The 26,232-nt window shown below is 44.5% G+C and overlaps 1 protein-coding gene across 9 annotated transcripts in view; it reads right to left on the minus strand.

Annotated features, from left to right (window-relative positions):
• CASZ1 (castor zinc finger 1) overlaps positions 1-26,232 on the minus strand; it is a 220,049-nt gene that overhangs the window by 9,893 nt on the left and 183,924 nt on the right. For 7 of the 9 annotated variants that reach the window (XM_085609853.1, XM_085609852.1, XM_085609849.1 and 4 more), the window contains 3 exons: positions 25,142-25,290; positions 24,143-24,380; positions 21,334-21,618 (listed from right to left, as the gene is read on the minus strand). In XM_085609853.1, the coding sequence (XP_085465979.1) occupies positions 21,334-21,618; positions 24,143-24,380; positions 25,142-25,290 (672 nt within the window). The remainder of the gene's footprint in view (positions 1-21,333; positions 21,619-24,142; positions 24,381-25,141; positions 25,291-26,232) is intronic. The other 2 variants (XM_085609857.1, XM_085609856.1) reach the window with 1 other exon arrangement.

A 26,232-nucleotide genomic window follows, 5' to 3' on the forward strand; every position in this document is an offset into this window, starting at 1 on the left:
GTATTCTTTAGGTGCCAATTACTCTCAGAAAGGTTTTGGAAGAAATACCACTCTACGTCACCACTGTATGTTTTCAACTCTTCGCATGGTTTTGTCCTTAAAACTGCCAAGCAACTCAACTATCAGCAGATTATCACGACTCTGCCTCCACCTCTGGCAACTCTTCACTATTTTTATCAATCTTCTTAACCTGCTTGTGGACGCCTTTTCTCTCAGTCATAGACTTTGCATACTACTCCACTTAAACGTTCTGAACACCTTGCTTTCTTTCCCCAGCTCCTTCTACTGTCTCTGATGCGGATGGTCACTTACTTTCTTTTTTTTCTACAATTTCTGTCACATAATTCTCCTGTCTTCTAAAATAAAATATATAAATGAAATACCAGTATTTGTAAAGCACACAGCTACCTCCGCAGTGGTGTCCCAGCGCTGGGGGCCGCCGGGAAGATTAAGCGAGCTATTGCAGTCACATGGTGCTGGGCTAACCTGCTGCCGGCACCGGGGATCGAACCGTGAACCCCGTAGTCCGGAGTCAGGCACCCTGGCCGCTGCGCCACACCTAGCCAACCCTATCGTGCCCCATGCCCTCTCATTCACTCACTTAAACAATCTGCCCTATGCACCTTTTTTTTTCACTGCTCTGTTCACCCTGCCACATCTGGTTCCTTTCCTCAGCAGTTCAGTAAATTATGATCGCCTGTTCTAAAAAAAAATGTTACCTTGAACTTTCACCTTGTCTTTTTCCGTTCATCTTCTAGCTACTTGATTACCTTTTTTCATCTTGATTCCACTTGCCTGCCCTTTGATAGGGAGGACCTGGCCAGGCAGTTCGGGCTGGACAGTTCCCATGAGGAACAGGGTCAAGACTGATTTGCATATGGCTGGGTCTGAACTGGGGTGTCGAAGTAAGTAAGCAGAAGAACGATGATGGATTCAACCCAGATCTGATAGTGACTGGGGGTGAGCATCTGAAAAGTTTCAGCGCTCCGTCCGTCAGTACCTTGTGTTTGCTTCCCTTTGATATGACATCCTTTCCCCTCGTTATACTGAAATGTACCTTTCATTTGTAATGAATCGTCTTGCATCTACTTGTCACTCTAAAATCTTGTCCCTCTTTATTCTTATTGATCAATGGACTGCTTTTAACATTTTGAGCCAACCTGTACGTATTACTACCCTCTCCACAATAGGAATTTTAGGCTCTGCTCTACCTCAATCTTCTTACATATCTGAGCTCTCATAATGTTTAACAGGCTGATCAGTCGTGTCCCTCTCTTGCACGACTGGATTTCTTAAGTGTTCCACACCATTTTTATCTTAGAACACCCTAGATTACAACAGCTCATGGTTTGGTATTTACTGACACTTGTCGACAATTCATGTGTTTCTTTTTTATCATTATTTTCTAAACTGAATAGTTCTTCAAATGTCTGCTTTCAAATTTCACACCGAACAAACGGAGGTTGTTCTTTTCCACACTGCTACTCTTCACGGCGGTCCACGTTTCCCTTTTCCCTTTTACTGTCCAACCTCTTTGCCACTTTCTACCAGCGGTGAGTGGCTGTCAACTCTGAATGCTGCATCATCTTTAATTCTTCCACTTTAGCACTATAACGTCCACATGATCCTTCGCCTTCTCACTTTTCGAATCACAAATGCTTTACTTCTGCTTGAACTAAAGTGTCCTGATCCCTATCTCTCTTCACCCTGGTCCTACAGCGTGTGCTTATCTTGACTGCCGATCAGTGTCAATGCTACCATGCTTTTACTCTTCACAATTCACTATAAGGGCATGCGTCATCCCACACTGTACATACCTTAGTTGGCTCTCATTCCATCACCTTCATTTACTGCCTTTTTTTAAATGGCCTTGCACCGTCCTAATCTTGTTTGGCTGCATATCCTTGCTCCAAGTTCTTAGATCTACCTTTCAAATTCTATAAGTGGATCATTCCTATGCATTTATTTCATCATCTTTCTACTATATTTTTAAGCGTGTCTATATTCTATAACTCACTCCATCCTCATCCAATACAATCTTTAAAGGTCACCATCTCCATCCTGACTATCCCAAGTCTTTTCCTCTGTGTTGATGTAATAATTGAACTTCTTTGTAACTGTTTTTTAATCATATGTGTCTTGAGCTTATGTCATTTTACTGCATTGTTTTCTGGAAAGCACTTTGCTGAAACAGCTATATAAGCAGGTAAAAATGAACATTAAATAAAGATAAAATCAATAGACCGCACTGGGGTAATCTCTCTTTTCATGGGTCCAAGTTCATTGGTTGAGTTTTGGGTGCAAAGCCTGCTCGGCATGGTTGCAAGATCCTCTTTGGGAACAAGCAGCATTTCCCACAAAAGCACCAGAATGTTTAATAACCAACATTTATTGGGCCACCTGGGAGTCAACATAATTCTTCGACCCACTTGTTGCCTCTAAGTCCCTTTAGAGCAACGCTGAAATTAGAAGAACATAGTGAGACGTGATGTTAAAATAGTGATGCCCTAGTCTAATGTCCACAGTTGAATTTCAACTACTAGTCTGTGTATTTGAACTGCATGGCCCTGTGTGTTCATTTTTAAAAGGGCACTGGTGTATTCCAAATAGTAGATTTTCCTATCAGCAGTAGCAGAAAGGCTTCTGAGGGGAGGAGGAGATAAACTGCCTCCCACTCTGTATGTTGTTGTGCAGGGCTCGGTCCTCCCCAGATCATGAATTTTTTTACTTTGGAACCTTCTGGTCCTGGGGAGTAAAGAGAGCTGTTATCATAACTGGTTGTACATCAATCTGTGTGTAAAGTCCCATCTTCAGAAGAGACACAACTGTCCTCATTGGATGAAAAGCCTTTCCCCGGCGAGCAACCTACATTGGCCCGATGTGCTAAAGTATTTTGGGGGTGTAAACCTTGAGATTTACAAAATTCCAAGCTTTGCAACCACAAAATACATTTTCGCGTTTAATAAACTACTTTTGAGTTAAGGAAAAGACTTTCCAAATTGCAAAAGGGGTTTTGCCACTCATTCCGAGTCGCAATTAGGAATGGCTGTTCACTTTTGATTGCGAATCACAATGAGATGTGTCAATGGTCTGCAGCCGCAAATTGTGGTTGTAAGACACGTAAATGTTACTGACTCCTCAAACATAGTTGTAATAGATTCTCAAAAAGAGATGCTATCCCCAGTGTACATCTTCCCCTTTGGAAATAGTTTCTGGAGGCCTCAATGGGAGCAGACAGTGGCCCACTGCCTGCTCCACCCCGAAATCTTCCTAAATTAGATTTTTTTTTTTAAACGGCACCAGTACATTTAGTGAATATATACTGCTTTAAAAACGACCACAAAAAAACACACGTGGGAATGCAAGCGTAGGGATGGTGGTGTGCTGTTCCAAGCAAGCCACCATCATTGGGTTTGTAGGCAATCACAGAAGGTCGGGAATAGCAATCTGCCTAATTAACAGTTCTTAGGCAGGTTGTTCTGCGACCCTTTGCCAATAGAGATTTGTGACACCAACTATCAGTTCATAGGCGGTATCACAAAAATCAGAGATAGGTCGTAAATAGCTAATACGCAATTTGGAACCACTATTTGGTTCCTGTATATTTCTGACCAAAGTCCTTTGGGCAGGAAACAAGACCATTTTTGCCAGTTCCACTAAAAGGCTAAGAGTGAATTACAGATGTCACATGATGTGAGAACTGTATGATGATTTGGTTCTTATAGAGAAGTAATTCCTATAGGACTTCAGAGACAGTTAACCGTGTTGGCAAATTATGCTGGCACCCATAATCTATTGGTAAATGAGAAATAACATTATCATTTTTGGTGCCCTAGGTTGTGTACTCCTCGCACTAGTCAATACATGGTAAACTGCTTGAAATATTTAAAACTATCAATATCTTGGAGTAACAATGGCATACAATTTATGGCACAGTAGTTGACCAAGGCAGTGTTGGTTAGGTTCGGTCTGTTTCAGTTTTTTAAACATCTATGGAAAAGAGATGTGGTTCCTGCAGTAATGGTGTATATATCAAAGATTCCTGCACTCGCCCTGTGTGCTGTTGAGGCTCAGTGTTGGCGTTATAGAACGAATGGAAAAGGCAGAATCTCACCCTTGGAAGTCTTATTTGGATATGAAAAGGAGAGTACTGGTAGCGGGTATTTGCTTACAATTAGGTTTCACAGTTTTGTGCTATAGGGGCCATGCACTGTTCATAACACTAGTTTAATTATCTAAACACGGTGCTGTATTGAAAACATCAGCTACAGAAAGAATTAGTCAATGGTGTTGATTGAAAGTGTTCATATTTTAAACTTTAATCTTTGGTGCTGGGTTTAATCAAATCGCACGTTCTTAAGGTAACAATATCAGAATAAAACTCTGGTACAAGTCTATTGTAAAATAAAGGAGTTATTGATCTGGCACAATCCATAAAGAAAAAATGAGATTACAAGAAAATTGTTTAGTAAAGTCAGTTCGAATGTGTTATAACAGAAAGCTAACCCCAATCCGGATTTTAGACTGTTTTATATGAATCTTAAATTAAGAGGATCATCTACCATAATCCGTATGTAGATCTGATATTTGCAACGCATAATATTTTTAATGTGTACTGTCTCGATACTGTTAATATTTGCTATTGTTTACATAATTTAAAAATGTTTTTGTAACATTTGTGTATGATAATTTGGTATATTTCTGAGGAAATAATAACCAGTAAAATACATACAAAAAGACTCTCAGATGAAGGAGCTCAACTCGGCATGCATCCAAGTATGGGTAAATATGTAGCCTGTCCATCTCGGGTGAAAAGCCACCTCCATGATGCTGTTATTGTTCAGACACAGGTGAGACTTTGGCCTGGAGGTAATCATTGTGTGCTGATGGAACCTCACTAGGAAAGAGCAAATACTCTGAAGCTGCATATACTTTATGGTGTGGGAGTAAGCATCCTACACATATGTTGAAAAGTAAGTGCACTAGTGTCAACATTCTGATTCTCTCCTTTGAAAGATGAGATTGAATAGGTAGTGATCCACAGCTGAGTGCAAGTCTCTTTTTCATTGTGAAGGTACGGCAATCTCACACGAGACTGATCTTTACTCCTGACAGTTTTTGGAAGGCATAGACATCCAAAGGATTCTTCACTTTTTGGGGGGAACAAATTGGAGAAATCTGGGTCTTAGCATTGGATAGTGGACGAAAGAGGGTTCTGCTGGAGAGTCCAAAAATGCCCCCAACCACATACTACCTGGTTTTAAGACCATGGTAACAGACCACTTGTCTTGGAGAAAAAGAAAATTAGTTACTTACCCGTAACTGCAGTTCTCCAGTATCGGTAACTTTCATAGATTCACATGCTTGAATTATTCCCCGTCGTCGAAGTCCCACAGCACCACAGTACAGCAGCGTGTAATAGTATCATAGGCTACAATGCTAATACCAAGTCAGTTTAATAGTCTGTCCTTTTGTAAAAAAAAAAAAAAAAGGACCAAACTTGATCTATAACTAATTAGGCTGAGTCCCTCAGATTTTCCAAGTGGGAATAAATAATCCCGATCTATGAGCGGAGTCTCTAAGGGGAGGAGAGTTGGTAGCATGTGAATCTATGAAAGATACCAATACTGGAGAACTGCAGTAACTAACTTTCTTCTCCAGTATTGGATCTTTAATAGACTCACATGCTTGAATCAGAATAGCAAACAGTTTTTTAGATAAATATCCAAGTAATAGATGCACCTTTGAGGATGGTGGGTAACAGTGTAATACATATCTATAGACATATGAAAATATATATGTATGAGTGTGTGTGTGTGTGTGTATATATATATATATATATATATACACATATATACACACACACACACACAAAAGCATATATATGTATGCATAACGTTGTGTAAATAATCTATATACGAGGAGACAATTCGGCAGTATACAATGGTATCATATTTGCTAAGTAAAAAGATCACTGGTACAGTTGACACAAAACTGCTTGCCCTAGGGCTGCATCACGTCTCTATACTGATTCTAGGCAGTAGTGCTGCGTGAACGTGTGGGTGCTCTTTCACATCGCAGCATAGCAGATCTTCTGCAGTGGGATGCCTACAAACAGAGCAGCTGTGGTAGATACTGCCCTTGTTGAGTGTGCCTTTGCTCTTGCTAAAAGTGGCTTGCCAGCTTTGCTGTGGCAAAATTGTATGGCGGCAGAAATCAATCTTGCGATGGTAGCTTTCGTGACTGCTGTACCTTTATGAGAGAGTGCTTAAGAGACTAACAGCTGATTAGATTTTTAGTACTGCTTGGTATGATGGAGATCAAATTTAAGACAACACTTAATGTCCAAGGCGTGGATAAACCTTTCAGTTGGAGATTCCTGATTTGGGAAGAAAGTGCGGAGTATGATAAGTTAATTGAGATGAAACTGCGATTAAATCTTGGGTTAGAACCTTTTTTTTTTTTTAGAATTACAGTGTCATCCGTGAAATGCAAGAATGGTGCCATTCTGGGGAAGGAGCTCTTACTGGATGGAAAGCTCTGAACAACCCCTTCCTGAATTGTTTTGACTATCCTAGTTGAACATAGAGAGGGAGAGTGAACAGACAGTGTGTATCTTGAAATTGTAGCTCGGTGAACTTTTACAGACACTCATGTACCAATCTTGATCTGGCAAGTGAGAGTAGGTATGGCATAATCTGCTCGGTTGACACTTCCAAGGGATGCAGGTTCGATTGCAGATGCCATAATCAGAATCTTTTCCATTTTAACCTATATGTTTTGTTTGTTGATTTCGGCTCTTGCTTTGGACAGAATGGCTCTACAGTCTTGAGAGAGATTTACATCTCGGAATTCGTTGAATTCAGGTGCCATGCATGTAATTGGAGAGAGGCTAACTTCGGGTGTAGGATCTGTCCGTTGTTGCTCGTCAAGAGGGATTGGATCTTGGAATGGTAGATGAGATTGAACTCTGAGAGCAGCAGGTGCTCCATAAAAAATGCTGCCTGGGCCATTTGGGAGCCATTAGAATGAGGTTACATCGTCGGTATGAGAGGGAAGGGGGGGAGCGTATGCATGAATCCCAGACCATCTCATTGAGTGAGCATTCCCCCATGACCCTGGGAGCGGGTATAGACTGGCATAGAAAGATGCTGGTCTGCCCCAGCGTGAGAAGTTCTTGTCAACACTAGTTGATCCAATTCCCGTTCGTGGCAACTGTCTCTGCTTCTGCTGAAAGTGTCCGTTAAGAAGGTGTTCACTCTAGACACACACTCGGCTTTTAGAGATATTCTGCATGCTGTAAGCCAGTTCCAAAGGTCTTCAGCTTCCAGAGAGAGAGTCAGAGACCTTGTTCCCCCTTGCTTGTTGATATAAGACATGCTAGTCATATTGTCTGCACGGACCAGCACGTAGGCTCCTGCTACTCGCGGCAGGAAAGCTTGAAGAGTGAGAAAAATTGCCTTGAGCTCTAGATGATTGATGTGTACTGACTTTTAAATTGTGGACTTTTTTCCCTGGATTTGCAAGTCCTGCAAATGGCCAGCCCAGTCCTCCAAGGATGCATCAGTAGTGATGACAAAGTCTGGTAGTGCTTCTGCCGCACGCCTTCCTTGTGGTAGGCTGCTGAGGGTGGTTGGCTGTAGGCCCGATGGTAGGCGGGCATATATTGAGATTGAGGTTGGTAACGCTGAGGTCGCTGAAAGCCTTTTCTGTAGGTAGAGAAACCTTTCCCTCTATCCTCCCCAAACGGGCAACTTCATAAACTGGAGAGTGCCAAGAGACCTAGCGGTGTGAGTGTCTGTCTTTTTAGCCAAGAAGGCGTCATCAATATGTTTTCCGAACAAAGTTTTGCAGTCATAGACCATGTCCAGGATTTTCAATTCGATCTACGGTTTAAAAGAGGTAACCTTGAGCCATCCTTAGGGTCTAAAAACCGCTGTTCCAGTCAACTGACAGAAACCTGTGAAGGCGATGTCAACAATACAGTCTATAATTTCTGAGGAAGTACGTTTGCCTTCCTGTAAGATCTTTTTAGCTTCCAACTTCCTTTCTTCAGTGATCAAATCAAGCAGACTGCTGACATCTGACCACATCTAGTGGTCATAGCGCCCGGGATCGCTAGTGAGTTAGCTGCTTGAACGGTGATGGCAGACATGAGAGAGAATCTCTTCCCTATGTTGCCTGATCACCTGCCTTCCTTGTCTGGTGGTGCGGAGATGGGATCGGAAGGGTTTTTTGAGCGCCTTTGCGCTGATTGTGAGATGGCAGAGTCAGGTTTGAGATGGCTGGTGAGAGAAGCGGGGGAATTAGCCATGGCACTGTATTTTTTGTTTAGGAGAGGTGGTTCTGGCACTATCATAGCCGGATTCTTCATGATCTTTATCCCCTCATACCAGATATAGTCTGTAATGGGGATGGCTCTTACAGAGTTTCTGGCTTGCTCTTTAAAATCATGAAGAAAGCAGTCGGATTTCTTAACAGAAGTTGGAAGATGGAAACGTACTGCAGCTCTGTCCGTTAGATTATGAAAACCCCCCATGTCCTCTTGGGGAGAGTCTGAAGGATGAGGTGGTGGAGGAGACGGAGTGGGGACAAGGTAGTCACCCCATTCGTTCTGTGGATGTTGAGGATCCAGGGATCTCACCTTCCTTCCTCTCATCCTCTGAGGACGAGTGGTCCTCCCTTGTAGATTCTGCGATATTCAGGGCAGGTGCCATCCTGGGCGTTATCAGTGGAGGGATGTTCCGCAGCGTGCAAGGAGACTCATTTTGGAGTGGTGCAAGTTGCTGCTCCTGTGGAGTTTGAGAAAATCTTATATAATCCTGCAGCATGGTCTGTAGATCCCGAACTAGAGAAATAGGCATCTGTATTTCATTTTGTCTAGGCTGAGGTTGGTACTCATGGTGTTCATAATGTCATCTAGGAGGGGCATAGTATGATTGATAGTACTGCTCTTTGTCATCATCTTCCTCCTGGTATTCCACCTGGAGCTCTGAAGGATAAAAAGCCCATAACCGTCCGACTCTTCCAAGTCCAATAAGTGACTGGGTAGCAAAGGTGAGACCTTGCTTGGAGAGGTCACTTCAGGCCTTAAAGTAGTCTTAGTTATTTATGTAATTTTAATCTTTGTCGACGGTCCTGTCGACAACATGAAAGTAAACTGAGGCATTGACTGCAAGAAATCCCTTGTCGACGTGGCTGCCATCGGTGGTGCTGTCCACAGTGTATTAATCGACATTGGTGTAGGTCAACTCCGCTGTGGATGGTGACTTAGTGTAGATCACCTTGGGTGACAAAATGGGAGCATTAATAGCTGCCATCGTTGAGGTTCTGGATGACGATGGGTTTGCAGACAAGACTGTAGTGGCGGTCGTCAATATCAGCGTTTTACGGTGATGTCGACGGCGTCCCAAGAGGATTTTTTTTTTTGTCCAGGACGTAAACGGTTCTGAGGAGGCAGAATGTTTCACAGATACAATAGAGGATTGGGAGGAGGCCCCCCTCTGGGGTTTCTCCTTTCTCAAGGATCCTTGTGATCTACCTTCAAGGCCTTTCTACTCTCCTCAGAAGCCCCATGGTCTGAGGATCTTGACCTTTCGTGAGATCTTGCAGTTGAATTGCTGGCCTCCTCAGAAGAGCTGGACTTCTGGGATTTAGACTTCTGTAGCTCCAGAGGTAGCCTCCCCTCCTTGTCTCTCAAGAAGGGAGAATGTGATAAATCTTGCACTACTTTACCTGATGTTAAGGATAGAGGCAATGGAGACAGTCTGTGTGGATCATCCACATGTAGCCTTTTCTTCCCACAGGACTTGCAGGATCTGAAGAGGCCTTTCTTAGAAGACTCAGACATTGTAGATGAAGAAAAGTTGTGATATAGAGGAAAAATACTGAGCAGAGCTCCGGGAGACTCCCGTCACACGACATATAGTAGAAAATCTGAGGGCCTCTGTTGGGAGTGTTCTGGAGGGTGCTTTCGCCTGATTGATTATAGTTCAAGATTGGTCCTTTTGAAAAAAATTACATATATAGACTATTAAACTGCATTTGCATTACCATTATTACCTATGATACTATTACACACAGGTTCACTATGGTACCGTAGTACTCCCACTTCGACAACAGGGAATGATTCAAGCATGTGAATCTATGAAGGATCCAATACTGGAGAAGTAAGGCTCTTCCCTACTTTCTTCGGACCAGAAAGTAAAACCAGTGTAGATAGTTCTCTGATAATGCCACAACTGAAATTACTCAGCTCTGTTCTGGGGTTCTGGAAGAGACAAAGATAACCTATTGAGGATCGTTGGTACTCCTACCTTTGTCTGTATAGCTGATTAACTTTCTGTAGATGTCACTGTCTCATATTGAGTAAGACCCTCACTTAAGAGGCAGTGAAAAACAATTTCATATAAAAAGGGGGAGGGGGTGTAGGCTACTCCATTTGGATCATTAAAATGTCAAGAGGTGGCTGTAACCAGAGTTGCCTGCAAACCTTTAACACCAGTCGTAACCCTGTGGGACATATTTAAAATAGTCACAGGCAGACTTTAAGCTTGTGTGTGTTCATCTGTCTGCATTCTGAGAATCGCACAGACCATGCTCTCTTCACTGGAAATGGCAGTGGCTCCAGGAAAGCCTTGAGTTGAACCTTGTTAAAACAGCAGTCCCATTCTGTTCTCTGGGTTACAAAAACACCATTTTCCTGAGTAACCAGTTGCCCTCATATATCTAGACCTGGTTAATTGCACAAGGCTGAGAAAAATTAGCAAATCTGCACCAGGGTGAAAGGATTATCAATCTCTTGCTGATTTCCACTATGTTGGAGGTGGGCTTTTGTCTGCATCCTGCAAGAATCATGTCCATGAGTTTTGGACATGCTCAATAATATGGAAGTCAGGACCCTGAGAGGCAAGACTCCCCTCACCCCCCCCCCCTCCCTTCTTGAGGTCCGACACCTCAAGTTGAAGACTGATTATTAAAACGTAATGGACACAAACGATCTATGTCTTGCTATCTTGGTTGAGAACGACAGGGAGGTGCAGACACTTGCCTGTAAATGTTGCTTGTGAAGAGACAAGTGCAGGCTCAGCCAGACCGACAAGTCTGTAAACAAAATTACAAGCATCTGGGCATAAGTCAGTATAACATGCCTATATGGTTTCATCCTCTCATGTGAAATGACCGAATTGTGAAGGGTTTCAATAAACCTGACCAATGTCCATGGATGATTCCAGGGGAGAGAAGAGGCATGTTCAGTTTGGGAATATATTTTCAGACCGCCTGCAGGTACCAAATTGGGTCAACGAAGAGGGAAGCTCGTGCAGGACTGTGTTAAATAAGTCATTTAAGACGTTCAAAAACTGTCCCCTCACTGTTGGACGAATCCAACTGCCCACTAAATGGACATCTCCTAAAGGTAGGCAGTGCAAAAGTTACGGTTCCTTTCCTTTATTTTTCTTTGCTGTTTCAATATTATCAAGCTCCATGGGTGATCCAGAAGGGCCAGAATCCTTCTAGCTCACAATCCACTGAACTGGTAAAAGTGTGTAGTACTGAAAACTCGGTTATAAGTGCCAGCAATAACTTGGCCTAAATAGAGGTCTTGATGACATCTGTTGGCTGTATGTTAGTGCCAAGTGACGTAGTTTAAGTTCTCGGAATAGTTCAAGAAAAGATGCTTAATTTTACACTTTACAGTCACCTCAGCTGTGGCCTTAGTGTAAGGCTGTGACAGCACTTCTGAGATAGATAGTTTCTTTCTTTATTTACATAATTAATTAAAATAATTGCAAAAGAAACACGCAATACAACTGCAATAAAATTAAATAACAAAACATATTTCTGGGATAACTCCCAGCTTTAGGTCGCACTGACACCTCAGGGGGTCACAACATGCATGGTTAGCTCACAGACACAGCAAGTCCTTCGCCAGACAGTCTGTGCAGAAACACCAAATCACACAGACCTTGGAAACTTCAGTGGATTGTGAGCTCTGAATATGATTTCATCTGGGGTAAACACTTCATCTGATAGAGACATCTAGCTGCAGATTCCTTAACTTAGAATTGTGCCCAGGCGCAAGGCTGGATCTGGACATTTTTTCAGCAGTACTTCTGCGCACCAGGGGACAGCGTCATATGACTCCGCAGTAATGTCGTCTCCGAATGTGACATCAGTGGAGTCATATAAGTCTCCTCAGGTGCGCGGACGTCAGTTCCTTCTTTTCCGCGCTGCAACGCGGATCCTGGAGAAGCGGTTCCTCAGGCCTTTTTTTTGTGTTTTGGCTATTTCAACGCCTTTTGCGTCCGGAACAGAGTGCTGATGCCTTCAGGCTTCAAGGCGTGCGGGACCTGTACACGACAGATGTCAGCGATGGACCCGCATGCCATTTGTCTGTGGTGCTTGGGCAAGCACCACGACTCCGAGGAGCGCGACGCCTGTAAAAGGCTGAAGCCCAAGTCCTTGCGGGAACGGCGGATGAAGTTGCTGTCAGCCTGGTTGTCCCGCTCGGAGTTCAAGTGGTGCTGATCTCCTTCCCGTGCTCCGGGACAAGTCACGGAGTCGTTCTCGTTGCCGTTCGCCTACATCAGGTAAGCATAGGAAGCTAAAGTCTCGGAGGCCGTCGGTCTCACGTAGCAGTGACGTGTGTGCCTCTTCCTCCCGGTCTTTACCAGAGGCAGTTCCATGGAAGTCGGCCCCCGAATGTCCGCCATTTCCTGGTGAAGGGGCGACTAGGACCCAAATGGAAACGTACTACAAGGCCTTGCATGCCATTTTTAGATCCACCCCTCTCCCTGGCCCGCCTTTGGGCTCCACAGAGGTGGAAGAGAGAAGGAGCTCGTCGGCGGGTTCGCCCTCGGCGCTGATTAAGTACCCGGGCTCCATCTCTGGAGTTGTTCTGACATTGGGAAACAGTCCAGTGGGGCTTCCTGTTCGAACATCAGTAAGCAGCCCAGTTATGATGTCAGAAAACAGTCCGGTGGGGCTTCCAGTTATGAAGTCAGCAGAGTCTGTAGCCGAGGACTTGTCTTCCCCTCAACGTCCTTCCACGTCGCAGTCACCCATAGCGGCAGATGTCGACTTGATGTCAACTCGACGACGTTCGGCGGAATCACCCTTGGTGGTGGACGTCGATCCCACTCCGTCTCGTTCATCGCTGGAGGCACCTTTTCCTCTACAACTGGAGGATGAGGCAAATGCTGCTTCCGATTCCCTAGTGTTAACAGGAGGGTTCTGCAAATACTGGTGGAGTTAAGCATTTGGATGCTCTTGGCCAGCCTCGGGCAGGAGATTTTTTGGGCCTTTGAGGGCACGTTAGTTTGCAACCGTTCACTACCTATGATTTACTGTCACCCCCCAGAATGGCGAAAGAGGCTAGTGCAGCGTTTGCTAGGGTCATTAGCAAGGCGGCTGACATTTTAAAATTCCAGCCTCCTGTTGTCTCTCTCCCTACGGATCCCTTGTTGGACCTGCTCCATCAAGGCAGCACTAATGTTGAGCCTTTATTGCCTTTCGGTGAATCCTTATATGACATCCTTCTGGGGACTTGGGCAAGACCCTCATCAGGAGACTCTGTGGAGCGTGCCATTGCACACCGTCAACGACCTGCTCCAGAAGTTCCTGTGTGTCTGTCCCTACACCCTAGGGCTCAAGGGCTGGTTATACAAGCAGCTTCAGCTTCACTGTGTTTGCATGCTCCTCCATTGTGTCCACCAACTAGGGAATCCCGGTGGTTGGAGAACTGTGGCCGAAATATGTTTGCGTCCACTAGCTCGGCCCTCAGATCTTTAAACACGTCTTAAGTGTTTGGACGAGCTTCTTTTGCCCTCTGGGATCCTGTTGACCGTCTCCTTCCTTCTCTTCCTGAAGGACCTATAGCTGACCTGGTCTGGATGTCCGTGAACTGGCCAAATTTTCTATTAGGTTGGCCATGGACTCAACAGATTCTGTGGGTAGCGCTTTGGCTAGATCAATAGCTCTGATACAACATGCTTCGTTGTGTGATGGCAGTTTTCCTGACAATGTTCAGGAGAGTCTTAAAGACTTACCCTTTGACCCCATCAATCTTTTTGCTCTTTTCTGCAGTCCAGTGCCTCATGGCTGGCAATCTGTAACTGGACATTACTCTGGGTAATTCTTTTTGCAGAGCCCTTTTGTTCAGACTTTATTGAATTAATAGTTGCAGTGTTCGCACTACTCATCTGCAGTCTCTGGGTTTGACACTTTTAATTCCAAGACGGCTGGTAAAGGTGGACAGCTGTTTCTTCTTCTTTCTTCTTCTTTTTTGATTTATAAAGCGCACGATTACCAAGTAGGTGTCCCGGCGCTGTCCACAACTCCATGATCCTTAAGCCAGAATTAATTACTTAAACAGCCAGGTTTTTAGTGCCTTCCTGAAATGCAATAGGTTCTCCATGCATCTCAGGTGGATAGGTAATTCGTTCCAGAGCCTGGCTGCCCCGTAGGAGAAGCTGCGGCCTCCCCAACGTGCTTTTTTTATAACTGGAACCGTAACAAGACTGGCTTCCGCTGAACGAAGGCGTCGAGCAGGAACGTACCTGGTGAGTCGCTTAGTGAGGTATTCAGCACCTTCTCCATTCCGGGCCTTGAACACCAGGCACAGAGACTTAAACTGGACTCTGCTTCGAATTGGCAACCAGTGTAGGTTGCGGATGGCCTTGGATATGGGTGAAAATTTCGGGATGCCAGTTAGTAGTCTGGCAGGCGCGTTCTGCAACAGCTGCAATCTGTGCAGCAAATTTTCCTGTATATTCAAATACAGACTATTGCAGTAGTCAAGCCTGGAAGTTACGAGGGCCGTGACCACCGTTTGTCGGCTTTCATAAGGAAGCAGAAACAGGATTTTTCTCAACATTCTTAAAATTAAGCCTATTTTGGAAGCCACTGCCTTAACCTGTAGTGCCATGGTGAGTTTGTCATCCAGCACCATCCCGAGATTTTTTACTTTGTTGACTGGGCTGGGAAGGGCCCCCAATTCCTGCGGCCACCATGATGGGGTCCAGAAGCTGGGGTTATTCCCAAACAACATTACCTCAGTTTTATTAGAATTTAGCCTAAGGCAGTTACTAGCCATCCAGCGGGCCACTTCCGACATGCAGGCCTGGAAATTATGATCCATTCCCAATTCACGGCCGGGGTGTAGAGACAGGACGATCTGCGTGTCATCCGCATACGAGGTGACACTAAAGCCGTGGCTCCTGATGATGGGAGCGAGCGAGGCTACATAGATGTTAAATAGTGTGGGACTTAGTGAGGACCCCTGCGGGACCCCACAAGGCAGAGAAAAAGGACGGGATGAGCAATTTCCCAAGTCTACTGTTTGACTCCTTTCGGAAAGAAAGGAGTTCAGCAGTTCCCATGCTTTTTGCCGAACACCCCCTCTCCTCAGTCGGTCCATCAACAGTCCGTGGTGGACCGTATCGAAAGCGGCCGATAGATCCAGAAGGATCAAGGCTGCTCTGCCCCCCTGGTCCACCGCTGATCTGATCCGTTCTGTGGCCGCAATCAGAGCAGATTCAGTACTGTGCCCCTCCCTGAACCCGTGCTGGGAAGCATCCAGCACAGAGGATTTCTTCACAAACGCTGTGAGTTGAAGATTCATTGCCCTCTCCACTAGTTTGGCCGGCAGTGGGAGACGGGAGATGGGTCGAAAATTTTTGGATCCGAAGGATCCAAACTGGGTTTCTTCAACAAAGGAAGAATGGAGGCCTCCTTCCAGACTTTAGGAAAGGTTCCTTCTTGAAACATGCCGTTAAAGATGGGCATTAGGTGGCTAGCTATAGACACCGTTGCCAGTTTAATGATCCTCAGCGGGCATGGGTCCAGCGGGGACCTCGAATTGGCTTTAGCCAGCAGATCCAGAGTGTCTTGCAGGGTAAGAGGGCTGAACGCCTCCAGGGTGACCGATGACATGGCCCCCACAGAGATCCCTTGCTCGAACTCCAGTTCAGATCTAATAGAGTCGCTGAGGCTTGAAAAAATGTTATTAACTTTAGTGGCGAAAAACGATGCAATTTTTTCACAAAGCTCAGTACTAGATGAGATGGGGGCCGATGCCGCTGTGGTTAACTTGGTGATGGTGGAAAACAGCTCTTTCGAAGACTTTTTAGCTGCTAAAATCTGGGCCGAGTAAAATTTTTGCTTTGCTTCTCGTAGCATGCGTTTGTAAGTTGCTAAGCTTGCCAAATATAGTCCTTTTTCCTCCATAGTGTAATCCCTTCTCCAATTTCGCTCCAGTCTTTTACAAGTACTTTTTTGTAGTTTAAGATCGCTAGAGTACCAAGGGGCTGATGGCACCGACCTTTTAAAAGTGACTTGTCTAGGGGGAGCGAGGTCAGCGCAGGCCTGCGTGAGCCATTTGGTGTAGGTCAATGCAGCCTCCTCCGTATTAGTGGAAGTGGGTATGGAAGCGGTGGTGAGGGCCTTTGAAAGCATCTCCGAATTTACCCTATTCCACGCTCTGACTTCTTTCCGATTAGTGTGGTGCTGCCCATTGGCTATATGGGGTGTTGGCCTAAGATTAAAGCAGACTCCCACGTGGTCTGACCAGGCCAGCGGTAATAAAGCTGCAAAAGATAGCTCGGGTGTGTTAGAAAAAACCCCGTCGAGCGTGTGTCCAGCAAGATGCGAGGGGCCAATTACGTGCTGTACCAACTCAGCTGTTTCCATAAAGTTTAAAAGCCGAGCCGTGTCAGGCTCGTCGGCCTGCTCTAGGTAGAAATTAAAATCTCCTAGTATGGTGTGTGAATTCCCCTGAAGCGCATCTTCCACAAGGGTTCCTAGCGTGGGAAAAAACAAATGTTTGGCCCTAGGGGGTCTGTAGATGAGAATACCTTTAAACGAGAAATGATTAGTTAATCTGATATTAAAGGCGAGAGCTTCGCAGGCTGGTAAGGAAAGTGCTTTAAAAGTTCCCGAAAGTGTGTTATGATAGATGATAGCCAAGCCTCCACCCCTCTTATTCGGTCGATTGAGGACTTCAAAATGATAACCTGGTGGGGTGGCTTTGACTATATCTGGACCGGATGCATCATCCGTCCAGGTTTCAGTGATAAAAGCAATTTTTATGTCGAGATCCATCAACAAATTAGCACATTCCGTGCTGTGCTTCACCAGAGATCTGGCATTTAACAGAATGCAGACCACAGCCTTTCCCACATTGCAGGCCGCGATAGCTCTCTCAGTGCAGTCCTTGTTGGTTCCTAGATTAATAGGTGGACAGGGGCAGCGCAATTAGGGCAGGAGCCAGTGGGTTGTGAGTAACCAAAATCGACCGCCCACCTGGTACAATTTCCCATAGTGTCTCCTGGGTTTAGCCGCAGCAATGCGGTTCTAGAGTACTTAAGACGTGCCTGAGTCCCTGAAAGCAATCGGGCAGGGGTTTGTGCGCTGAGCGCGACCTGGGCGCGGATGGGCGCAGACGGGCTTGCCTTGAGCGCGCCTTCGGCGCGGTCGCGCCAGTGTCCCTGATGTAGGCGTCCCGAAAAAAAGACTAGAGCGCCGAGCAGCGAATGGCCTTCCAAGATGGCCGACGCTGCGCAGCACGCCCGTTCCTCAGGTATAGCCTGTTTGGGTCCGTGCCGCGATGAAGGGAAGCGAAGCAGGTAGGAGTGACTGCTAGCGCTAGAAGCTAATTACCAAAGCGTAAAATCAGTTTTGTGCAAATGGGCAAAATAACAGTGTGCAAAATATGCAAGGCTCACAATGTTTTAAAAGCGTGCAACAATTAAAAACAAATAACCTTGGGCTGCTAGTTACCGTCAGATGCCAGTAAAGTAATATACGTTAGTCCTACTCCCGGCTCAAGCCTCAGGAGTGTGTGGACGCTGCGCGGTCGCGCCAGTGCCCCTGATGAAGGCGTCCCGAAAAAAAGACTAGAGCGCCGAGCAGCGAATGGCCTTCCAAGATGGCCGACGCTGCGCAGCCTTGTTTATCCATTTTCTCTGCCTAAGATCTAGTCTCAAGAGCTGATCCTCCTCCCCCCTTTTTATGGGGATGTGAAATACCCTATGTGGGGTATTCGTTGGTTATTGTATAGCTACTCTGGAATGCCACATCAGGGATTCTTCATGGGTGGTATATTTCCTTGCTGAGGATCCAGCTTTGTCCTCCTTGGATTATTGTCCTCCTGCACTACCCACTAGAGGGTTCTGTTGTGTTTCACAATGCAGGCTTCTAGTGATATGCTTTCGCTTATTTGATGCTCAAAATGTTGTTTATGGTACTTCTCAACTTGTCAAGCCCGCAAGGTGTTGCGTTGCTCTAATTAGAGTTTACGTTTTTGCATTCGTGGAATGCGTTTTGTTTACAAAATACAATGGCTCAGTAGTAACGGTTCCTGCCTCTGATGACGCAGACTCCACCAGAGCATTGTTCAATCCTGCCAGGGCTGGCCTCTTTGAGACTTGGCCGTAAAGCCAGTGCCTTTTGGGAGCATGTTTATTTTCTTCCACTTCACCAACAATATCTGTTCCTGTTTCAGTTCTGGCGTGGGGTATTGGCAGACAAAGGGTTCTTACTGGTCCAACTTGCACCCAAAACTTTGGCTGTGCTTCATTTTTGCAGTCTTGTCTATTCTACAATCTCTTGGGTGAGAAAGTGCTTATGCCTTTTCCCTTCCTTTCTTTGCACAGACTCATGCTTGGTTTCCCTTGTTGCCACTTAGGCCTAGGCCAAAAGCGGTTGGTTGTGCGCATTGTCTTGTGCTCCGCGTCTCACAGGCACTCCCCAGGCAGGGGTTCAGCTCCCTCTGCAGATGGCTTCTGGCCAGATGTTTCTCTTTAGTAGCCTCTCTTCAGAGATGATGACTGTCTATGTATACGTATATCAATATATATCTATATATCTCTCTCTCTCTCTCTCTATATATATATATATATATATATATGTTTATATGTTTATATGTTTTTATATATTTATATATGTTTATTTATATATATGTGTGTGTGTGCTGCTGTGGTTTTCATGTCCTCTTTCACAGGTACCGTTGGCATCTGTTGTAAGCAAAGCTGTTCATGTACGGGGACTGCAAAAAAGAAAAGAAAAACAAAACATAGGGGAACACTATTGTTTATATTGTTTACTTATTCTAGTGTCTTGAGTTTCCTTAGCCCCAAGTTCTGTTTCCTCTCTCTCTCTCTCTCTATTTCATAATGACACCGAGCTCTGTTTTATATGTCCGGCTCTGCTGGTATTCTTTTGTCAGAATGATTCTTCGAATGGTTTGATCAGTATGACTATCTGGTGATATGTTTCTATATCATTAAATCAACGCATGTGTGCTGACGATGCTACGTTTGGAGTACTCCTGCTGTGTGTGTGTGGTGTGGAACCGAGGGTCCAAACAGTATGCATATGTGTATATGCATTATATGTGTATGTCCATCTGTATCTACATACGTCTCTCTTATGGCATCCACTGTTGTGGATTTTCATTTTGTCAGCACTTGATCTATAGCGATGTTCTCATTTCCTTCAGGAAATAGTTTTTGCAGATCTATTATGTGTATGTGGCTCTATGTATACATGGTCTTCAATATGTGTAGATGGAGGTATATACATATGTATCTACATATGGATCTCTCATGGTATCCACTGTTGTGGATGCTCATTTTGTCCTCACTGAATCTATAGTGATCTCATTTCCTTTGTCGACAAATATATGTAGCCGTAACTGAAGGACGTATGGTTCTGTTTTGTGCTGAACTCCCAATGCTTGTATAATTCCTTCCCTCTGCCACCTGTCTGGTTACACACTGTATTGTCCATTTATTTTTTGTTGCTAGTGTACTTTCCTGACCGCCATTGTCTTACATGTTATAGTATTTAATGAATTTAATAACATTTTCAAAATTTGTAATTCTTTGTACTTGGGTTTCTGCTTTCTTTTCTCCCTCTCTCTTTTTTCCTGTTTCATTGATGTTTCCAATTGATAAATTTTGTTGCTTATAATTATGTTTCTTGTATGTATTGATATCTTGAACCCTTGTTAGGATTCTAGGGTTTTTTATTAGGCCCTTTTTTCTATGATCCATATCTGGTATTTTCATACCACTTGGTATTTAATTTTCTAATCATATTTTTTAAAAGATTTCTGTTATTCTTTTGGCCCACCGTTTCTACAACCAGCTTCTAATTTGGCTCCACGTTCTGGCGCAGAAAGTTATACAGAAGAAACTGACGTCAGCGCCAGAGGGGACTTACATGGCTCCACTGATGTCACATCCGGAGACAATGTCACTGCGGAGCCATACGACGCTGTCCCCCAGCACGCAGAGGTACTGCTGAAAAAATATCCGGATCCCGCCTGGCACCTAGGGAGAATTCTAAGTTAAGGAATCTGCGGCTAGACTGTGTCCCTACCAGATATTGCGTTACTGAAAATAAGTAACTTTTACTTTAAGTACTATAAATAAAGAAATCCGAAATATTGCAAGTATACATGTGGGGTGGCTAGATATAAGGCACTAAACTTCAGTCTGGCAAAAGTCATCTGCTGGGGTCTGAGTAGTAGGATAGGGAATTATCTGCGGCATACAACAGTATAGTAAATAAACCAGCTAAAAGAAAATAAATCTTCTGTCAGGAATCAATGTGCATACAAAATATGCTGCAACATCCAGGTGCTCTAAGACGAATTTTATGCAAAATGCTAAGTCTCACGACTGAGCAGGGGCAAAGCGAGCACCTGGCAGGGCGGATGTAGTTGAATCGATATCTTTATTTTTTATGCAATAAAAAAAAATTCCAGGCTGCACCACTCCTGGGTAGGTCACCCCACAAGCTTAGAAGAAGGGGAGCAGTAGCAGTAGCAGAAGAGCTGCATACTCATACTATCAAAGTAGGAGCATCATAAGGGGAGACCTTGCTTGTTACCAATGCACAAGTATCTCACGTAGGATCAAAGTCATGTTATCAGTGTGGGAGCATCAGATAGCTGAAATGGTATATATGTAATCAGTGTGCGAACATCAGTGGGTCAGTCATTGTTAAGGCCTCTTCTCGATGGCTTAGCTTTGTCTTCTGGACTTTTCTTCCTGCCTGATCCATTCTAAGCCAAAGAGAAAGCGCCTTTATCAACATGCCCACTACAGAAAGAGACCTGACTACAACCAGCAGTCAAAAGGTTTCAGATCCCAACATGGCCACCTCAAATCTGTACGATTCTGTAGGTGATGAACTAAGTACTATGAATTGAGTGTTAGTGCTGTTAGTACAGTGCTTCGAAGTAAAGGACATATTGTTACTCTAGACTGCTGAGGCAGAGGACCAAGTGTGTGGTAGATGTGCTGCTCAAAGCATAAAATCAAGTACCTGCTGCGTCCTGCACTAGAGGGACATCACTTTTGGCTGGAGTTGAGGTGGTTAGGACCTGCGTGAAAGCTGGAGTGCCGTTGTTCGGGATGACGAGGCCCCTGCCGCCTCCCAAAGTGGCACTGAACAGAGAGTACGACAGGCAGGTGGGCGTGAACAGGTAAGGAAGGGAAGACAGTGGAGACCTGAGCAGAGTTTGTGGAAAAGATGGAGGCAGTGTTGTAGGCGCATTGTGGGTGGTGGTGGCGTCATCGGTGACAGCAGCAGCAGTAGAGACCAGGCAGCCTGGAGAGTGTGGGGGAAAAAAGCAGAAACAAAAGAAAACAGAAAAAAGAAAGAGAACCGAAATGAGAAACCCAAACTGCAAAAGCAAATCAGATGGAATGGAAAAGGCAGTAACAGAAGAAACGAGGAGATAGTAGACTTGCAGGAGCTAAGAAAACATGCAGGCCCCGTGGGAGAGGATGCAGCAAAGGTTGCTAAGGGTGTGAGAGGGCTATAAGTTGTTCTGTAGCAGCATAAATCAACCTCAGGCACACTGCATAAAATATGGCCTGGCCACACTTGGAATGAAATCACATGGGCTCTAGGCAAGCAAGATTGGATCATATGGGGAGGCTGTGGGCTCAGAATAAATGTAAAATTACCACAACGTAGCAGATTAAGGAGTACAGGACTTTTGTTGGTGAAGCTTGTGGAATATTGTGCCACTCGCATCCCTCAGTACATTACACTTAATAGAGGAGCTTGTGGACCACGAGCAAAGATGCTTGTGTATGAGACACTTATTTAAGGAAAATCTGGTGCTCAAACCACTGTTGGTAACACAGAATGGCAAGGTCACCCTGCACCAAATTGGGAATTGTAGAGCTTGGGCCAGCAAAGTCGGAAACCTGGGAGGAGGCATGAGAGCTCAGTGAAAAGGCTAGTGGAGCTTGGCTTACGATTCTTGTTGATCGGGTATTTTCTTCTGCTTTAGTAATTTTATGAAACCCAGAGTCACAGCGCAGAGATCTGAAAGGATTTGTGCTGTATTTCTATGAATGAAGACTCGCACTTCTCAATCTTATCCCTTATAGCGGTTGATTCTAACAAAAGAAACATGACTGTTGCTTAAGAGAGAGGCAGTAGCGGGCAGATCTGCCGAACATACATTAAAGGTTTTTATCTCTTATCAACCAAAAGGCTTCAGGGAGCACTTGCACACAGAGCACCAATCACATCTTGACACTGGTAAGCAGAATTAGTCTTTGAAGGTCTAGACTGTTGTTTTGGAATGAAGTGTATTAGAAACCAAACAAGAGCTTAAATATTACGATTAACCACCTTGATCTGGGGTGGAACAGGAGTACTGCTGCTGTTTTGTGAGACAGCCTTGGTACTCGGGTGCCTATATAGATTCTACAGAAGGACTGGATGGGCCTTTCTGAACCTCCTTCCTAAGAACTGGAGACTGTCATTATGTGACGTTGCCGTACTCGGATGTTGACGTGAACACTGAAAGTTGTGGAATTCTATCTGCTTCTGAACTTCTGTTTGTTTGTTTGCCCTGGAATGATCTCCCCAAACCAGCTATAGCCAGCACGTACCCTTAAATATTTTTAACAAGTCCTGAAACCGTATTTTATTGAGCTCGTAAGCTCCATCGCTTCCACCCTTGATAGTCCACCCATGTTTAAAGTGGGTTAAGCAAGCCTTCTTGGCTGCTGATACCGGAAACAAGTATACATTGTTCATCTTTGTTAATATAGTGTAGCCAAATAATAAGTACAAATGTTTCTCAACCTGCTGGAGTCAATTCACCTGTCAATTCGCTAGAATGACTTGGGAATCTCTGGTCAGCCAGACCACGTCACTAAGCAAGTAAATGTACGCATCCCTGCCCATAATCTGCATGATTGCGGTGTGCATTTTCAGGGTGGTAACGACAACTGCAAAAAGGAGAGCATTTCCAATATGTGAACTACTTCCAATGAGACAATTTCCAAAACGGATGCAAATACTATTAACATCAATTTCAACATTTCAGCACCGGTCTTATTGAAACTTGTAAGAGTGAAAACAAAAGGGTTTCCATGGAAGCATTTTGCATGATTTGGTGGGCTGGAGTTCTGCCACAAAGGTCTACTACATTTCATTGTGAGAGTAAAAACCATTTGAGGCTTGGTAGAGGGGTGGAGTGTCTCTAATTATCCACCTTATGCATTGTCCAGGTCAACCCAATACTTTGAGGGGGGGTGCAGTGTCTCTATCCACCTTATGCATTGTCCGCGTCATCCCAATACTTCGGATGGGTCTTCTTCTTCCCCTTACAAGCAGACTATTTTTCCCTCCAACATGTTTCTTACCAGGCTACTCTTGCGTGCGCCCAGTCACACACACCCCATCATTTCTTGTTCCAAGGAAATTATCCTAGTTTAGGAACTATAGTAAGCCATTAATTGATTCCATGGTGGGTTCACTTTAGGCATGTTTTGGCTATATTAACATATTTCTACAGAATTTGCCTTTTGACATTTTTATTCAGTTGTTTTGCTGCCTTACACTTTCTTTCCTATTTAAATGTACCCACTTATCACTCCAGAGAGGTGTCTTGCCCTCAAGCTTATTCCAAACGGAGGTAGGGTTAATGTTCACACTCTAAAATCTGAAAGTCCATACTGTGAAGTGCCTATTTGCATTGAAGTTGAAAGGTATACATTTTGCTCCAAGGTAGGGGAGTTAACTTGTTTTTTTTTGTTTTCCCAATATGAAAGGATGTATTAAGCTCTGAATTTAGCAGTCCTGTGTGGTTCAGAGGAGTTCTTACCTCCGGATGTACTCTCGTTGCCCACTGGAGTGCTGGAGCAGCTTCTGTCCATGTTGGAGGACTCCGAGGATAGTCCTCCTGGGCTTCCGGCTCCAGTGTAGTCCATATATTCATCGGTTTCTGTGTCATTGGTGTTTTGGGATGTCTGAAAGGAAGCTGGGGTACCTGATGATGCAGGACTGGAGACCATGCTGCTAAAATGTGACAGATTGTCACTTCGACCTGAGTGTGGAAGAACCTGCAAAGAAATGTCGGTTCATGAGTTCACTTCGAATGCGCAGGCTGAATTCAAACTACACTCAAGGCTCGCCTTTTTCCACAGTGGTGAGTCCTCTTAACCACTCAACTGGCAATTCACATTACCATTCACCTCCCATGTACTTCAGAGCATCCTCATTACAAAGCTGTGGTATTGTTACTCATCCCTATCTGTGCTCTGGTAAGTTACCGGCCTCCAGCGTATAAGTAACACAGAACTTTAAATAGAGTATGGTACAAAGTGTGCACTGTGCAAAATGTGTGGTCTGAAAACCAAACATAAGGCCTTCTTGTGACAGCTGAACGTGACACCTATGGATATCTTCGGGCCTGGGGAATCTTTTCTTTGGGAGTTATGAAGCTGGTACGTTCAACTGCTTCGCTTCAGAAGAGGCAGTTTATGAAGATGTCTCATTTGAAGGTAGTTCAAGGATATCAGACATGGTTGAGACTTGGGATATAAAGATATGCAGCAGTATCTATTCTGTTCAGAAAGTCTGCTAATAGTTGGACACACAAAGTGACGGTTGATGTGTATGATCCTAAGGGAATCATACTAGGATTGGATGAGAAGGGCACTGTCAGCTTCTTAGCAGTAATCGGAGCAAGTCTTTTAGGCAGAGGGGACCTTTCCTGCTTATGTCCAAGCTGTATTTTAGACCATATTAACTAATTTAATTTGTAGTAGGTATACTTAAGAGATATGTGGTGTGCGGTCCTTGCATTGTAGCAAATCTTTACCTGTCCAGGCACGCGGTCGAAGTTTTTCCCCAGCATCCTCCTCATGTGCTTACGGGCATGCGAGGTCATCTGGTGCTTGAGAAGGAACGAGAACTGGCAGCTGTCCCGGATACAGTGGAAGTGGCTGTTCACCTGGTTGTATTTACAGCCTGCAACAAACCATGGAAATGTTAGTGTCTTTGGAGTAGGGGTCGTTGCACCCCAGAGAGCTTTCAGTAAACCATCAGTCACCATACAACCAGCTCTGCAATGATATTAGATTCTGAAGGAAAGAAACCACAACAGTAAAGAATTTACAGTCAGAATTGTACAGGGCCATTCGACGGATGGGCGAATTGTTAAAGAGCTCCATTAACACTCAGAATGTTGTAAAGGGCAATGGGTGATAGTAATAGTCTTGCTACTGGAAATGAAATCTGCAGGCTGATCAAGGGCCTGGAATATACTAGCTCAAGAGCTGGCTAGCACAGAGTGCTCGGTTTGCACTACTGGCTCCAGCGGGGAGTACTTTTTATTGGACTTTAAAGGTGTAAATGCAAATCCCTCATTTCTATGGTGAGGGTCCCTCTGGTGTGCTTGTACTTATGACAGGCCTAGAATTGTATTACAATCCAAAGATTCCTACCCCTCAGGAAACACTGGGCAGATGGAGTCCTGATACTTATCCTATTTTACCTTTCTCCTCGCCTGCGTAAAATGTACCTGTGCACTGAGAGAACTTTCACGGATTGCAAGATAAGTTTCACTCTGATCAAATCCATCCAAGATGAAAGGTATATGCAAAATTTTGTATGCAAGTTTACCTTTTGCTGGATTTTTCTGTGCACAGTGGCAAATGCATTCAGTATCTTTCTCTACAAGGTTACATTTTGTGATATATGATGACACAGAAGCAGACATTTTCAGGCAAATTTTGGAAAGGGTGGAACATTCCAACTTTAAGTTGCAGTTTCTTCCCAAAAGCTTTGTAAAGGCTGCAAGAAAAAAAAGCTTTACAACTTTGTATACTCCTACTTATAACTAAAGACGGGCGGAATTTGAGTAGTCGCGCTACGCAAAACGGTAAAAAATCTCCGCGAGCATGCAGAAAT

Source organism: Triturus cristatus, chromosome 1_2 (assembly GCF_964204655.1).
Source record: "Triturus cristatus chromosome 1_2, aTriCri1.1, whole genome shotgun sequence".
Lineage (NCBI taxonomy): Eukaryota > Metazoa > Chordata > Amphibia > Caudata > Salamandridae > Triturus > Triturus cristatus.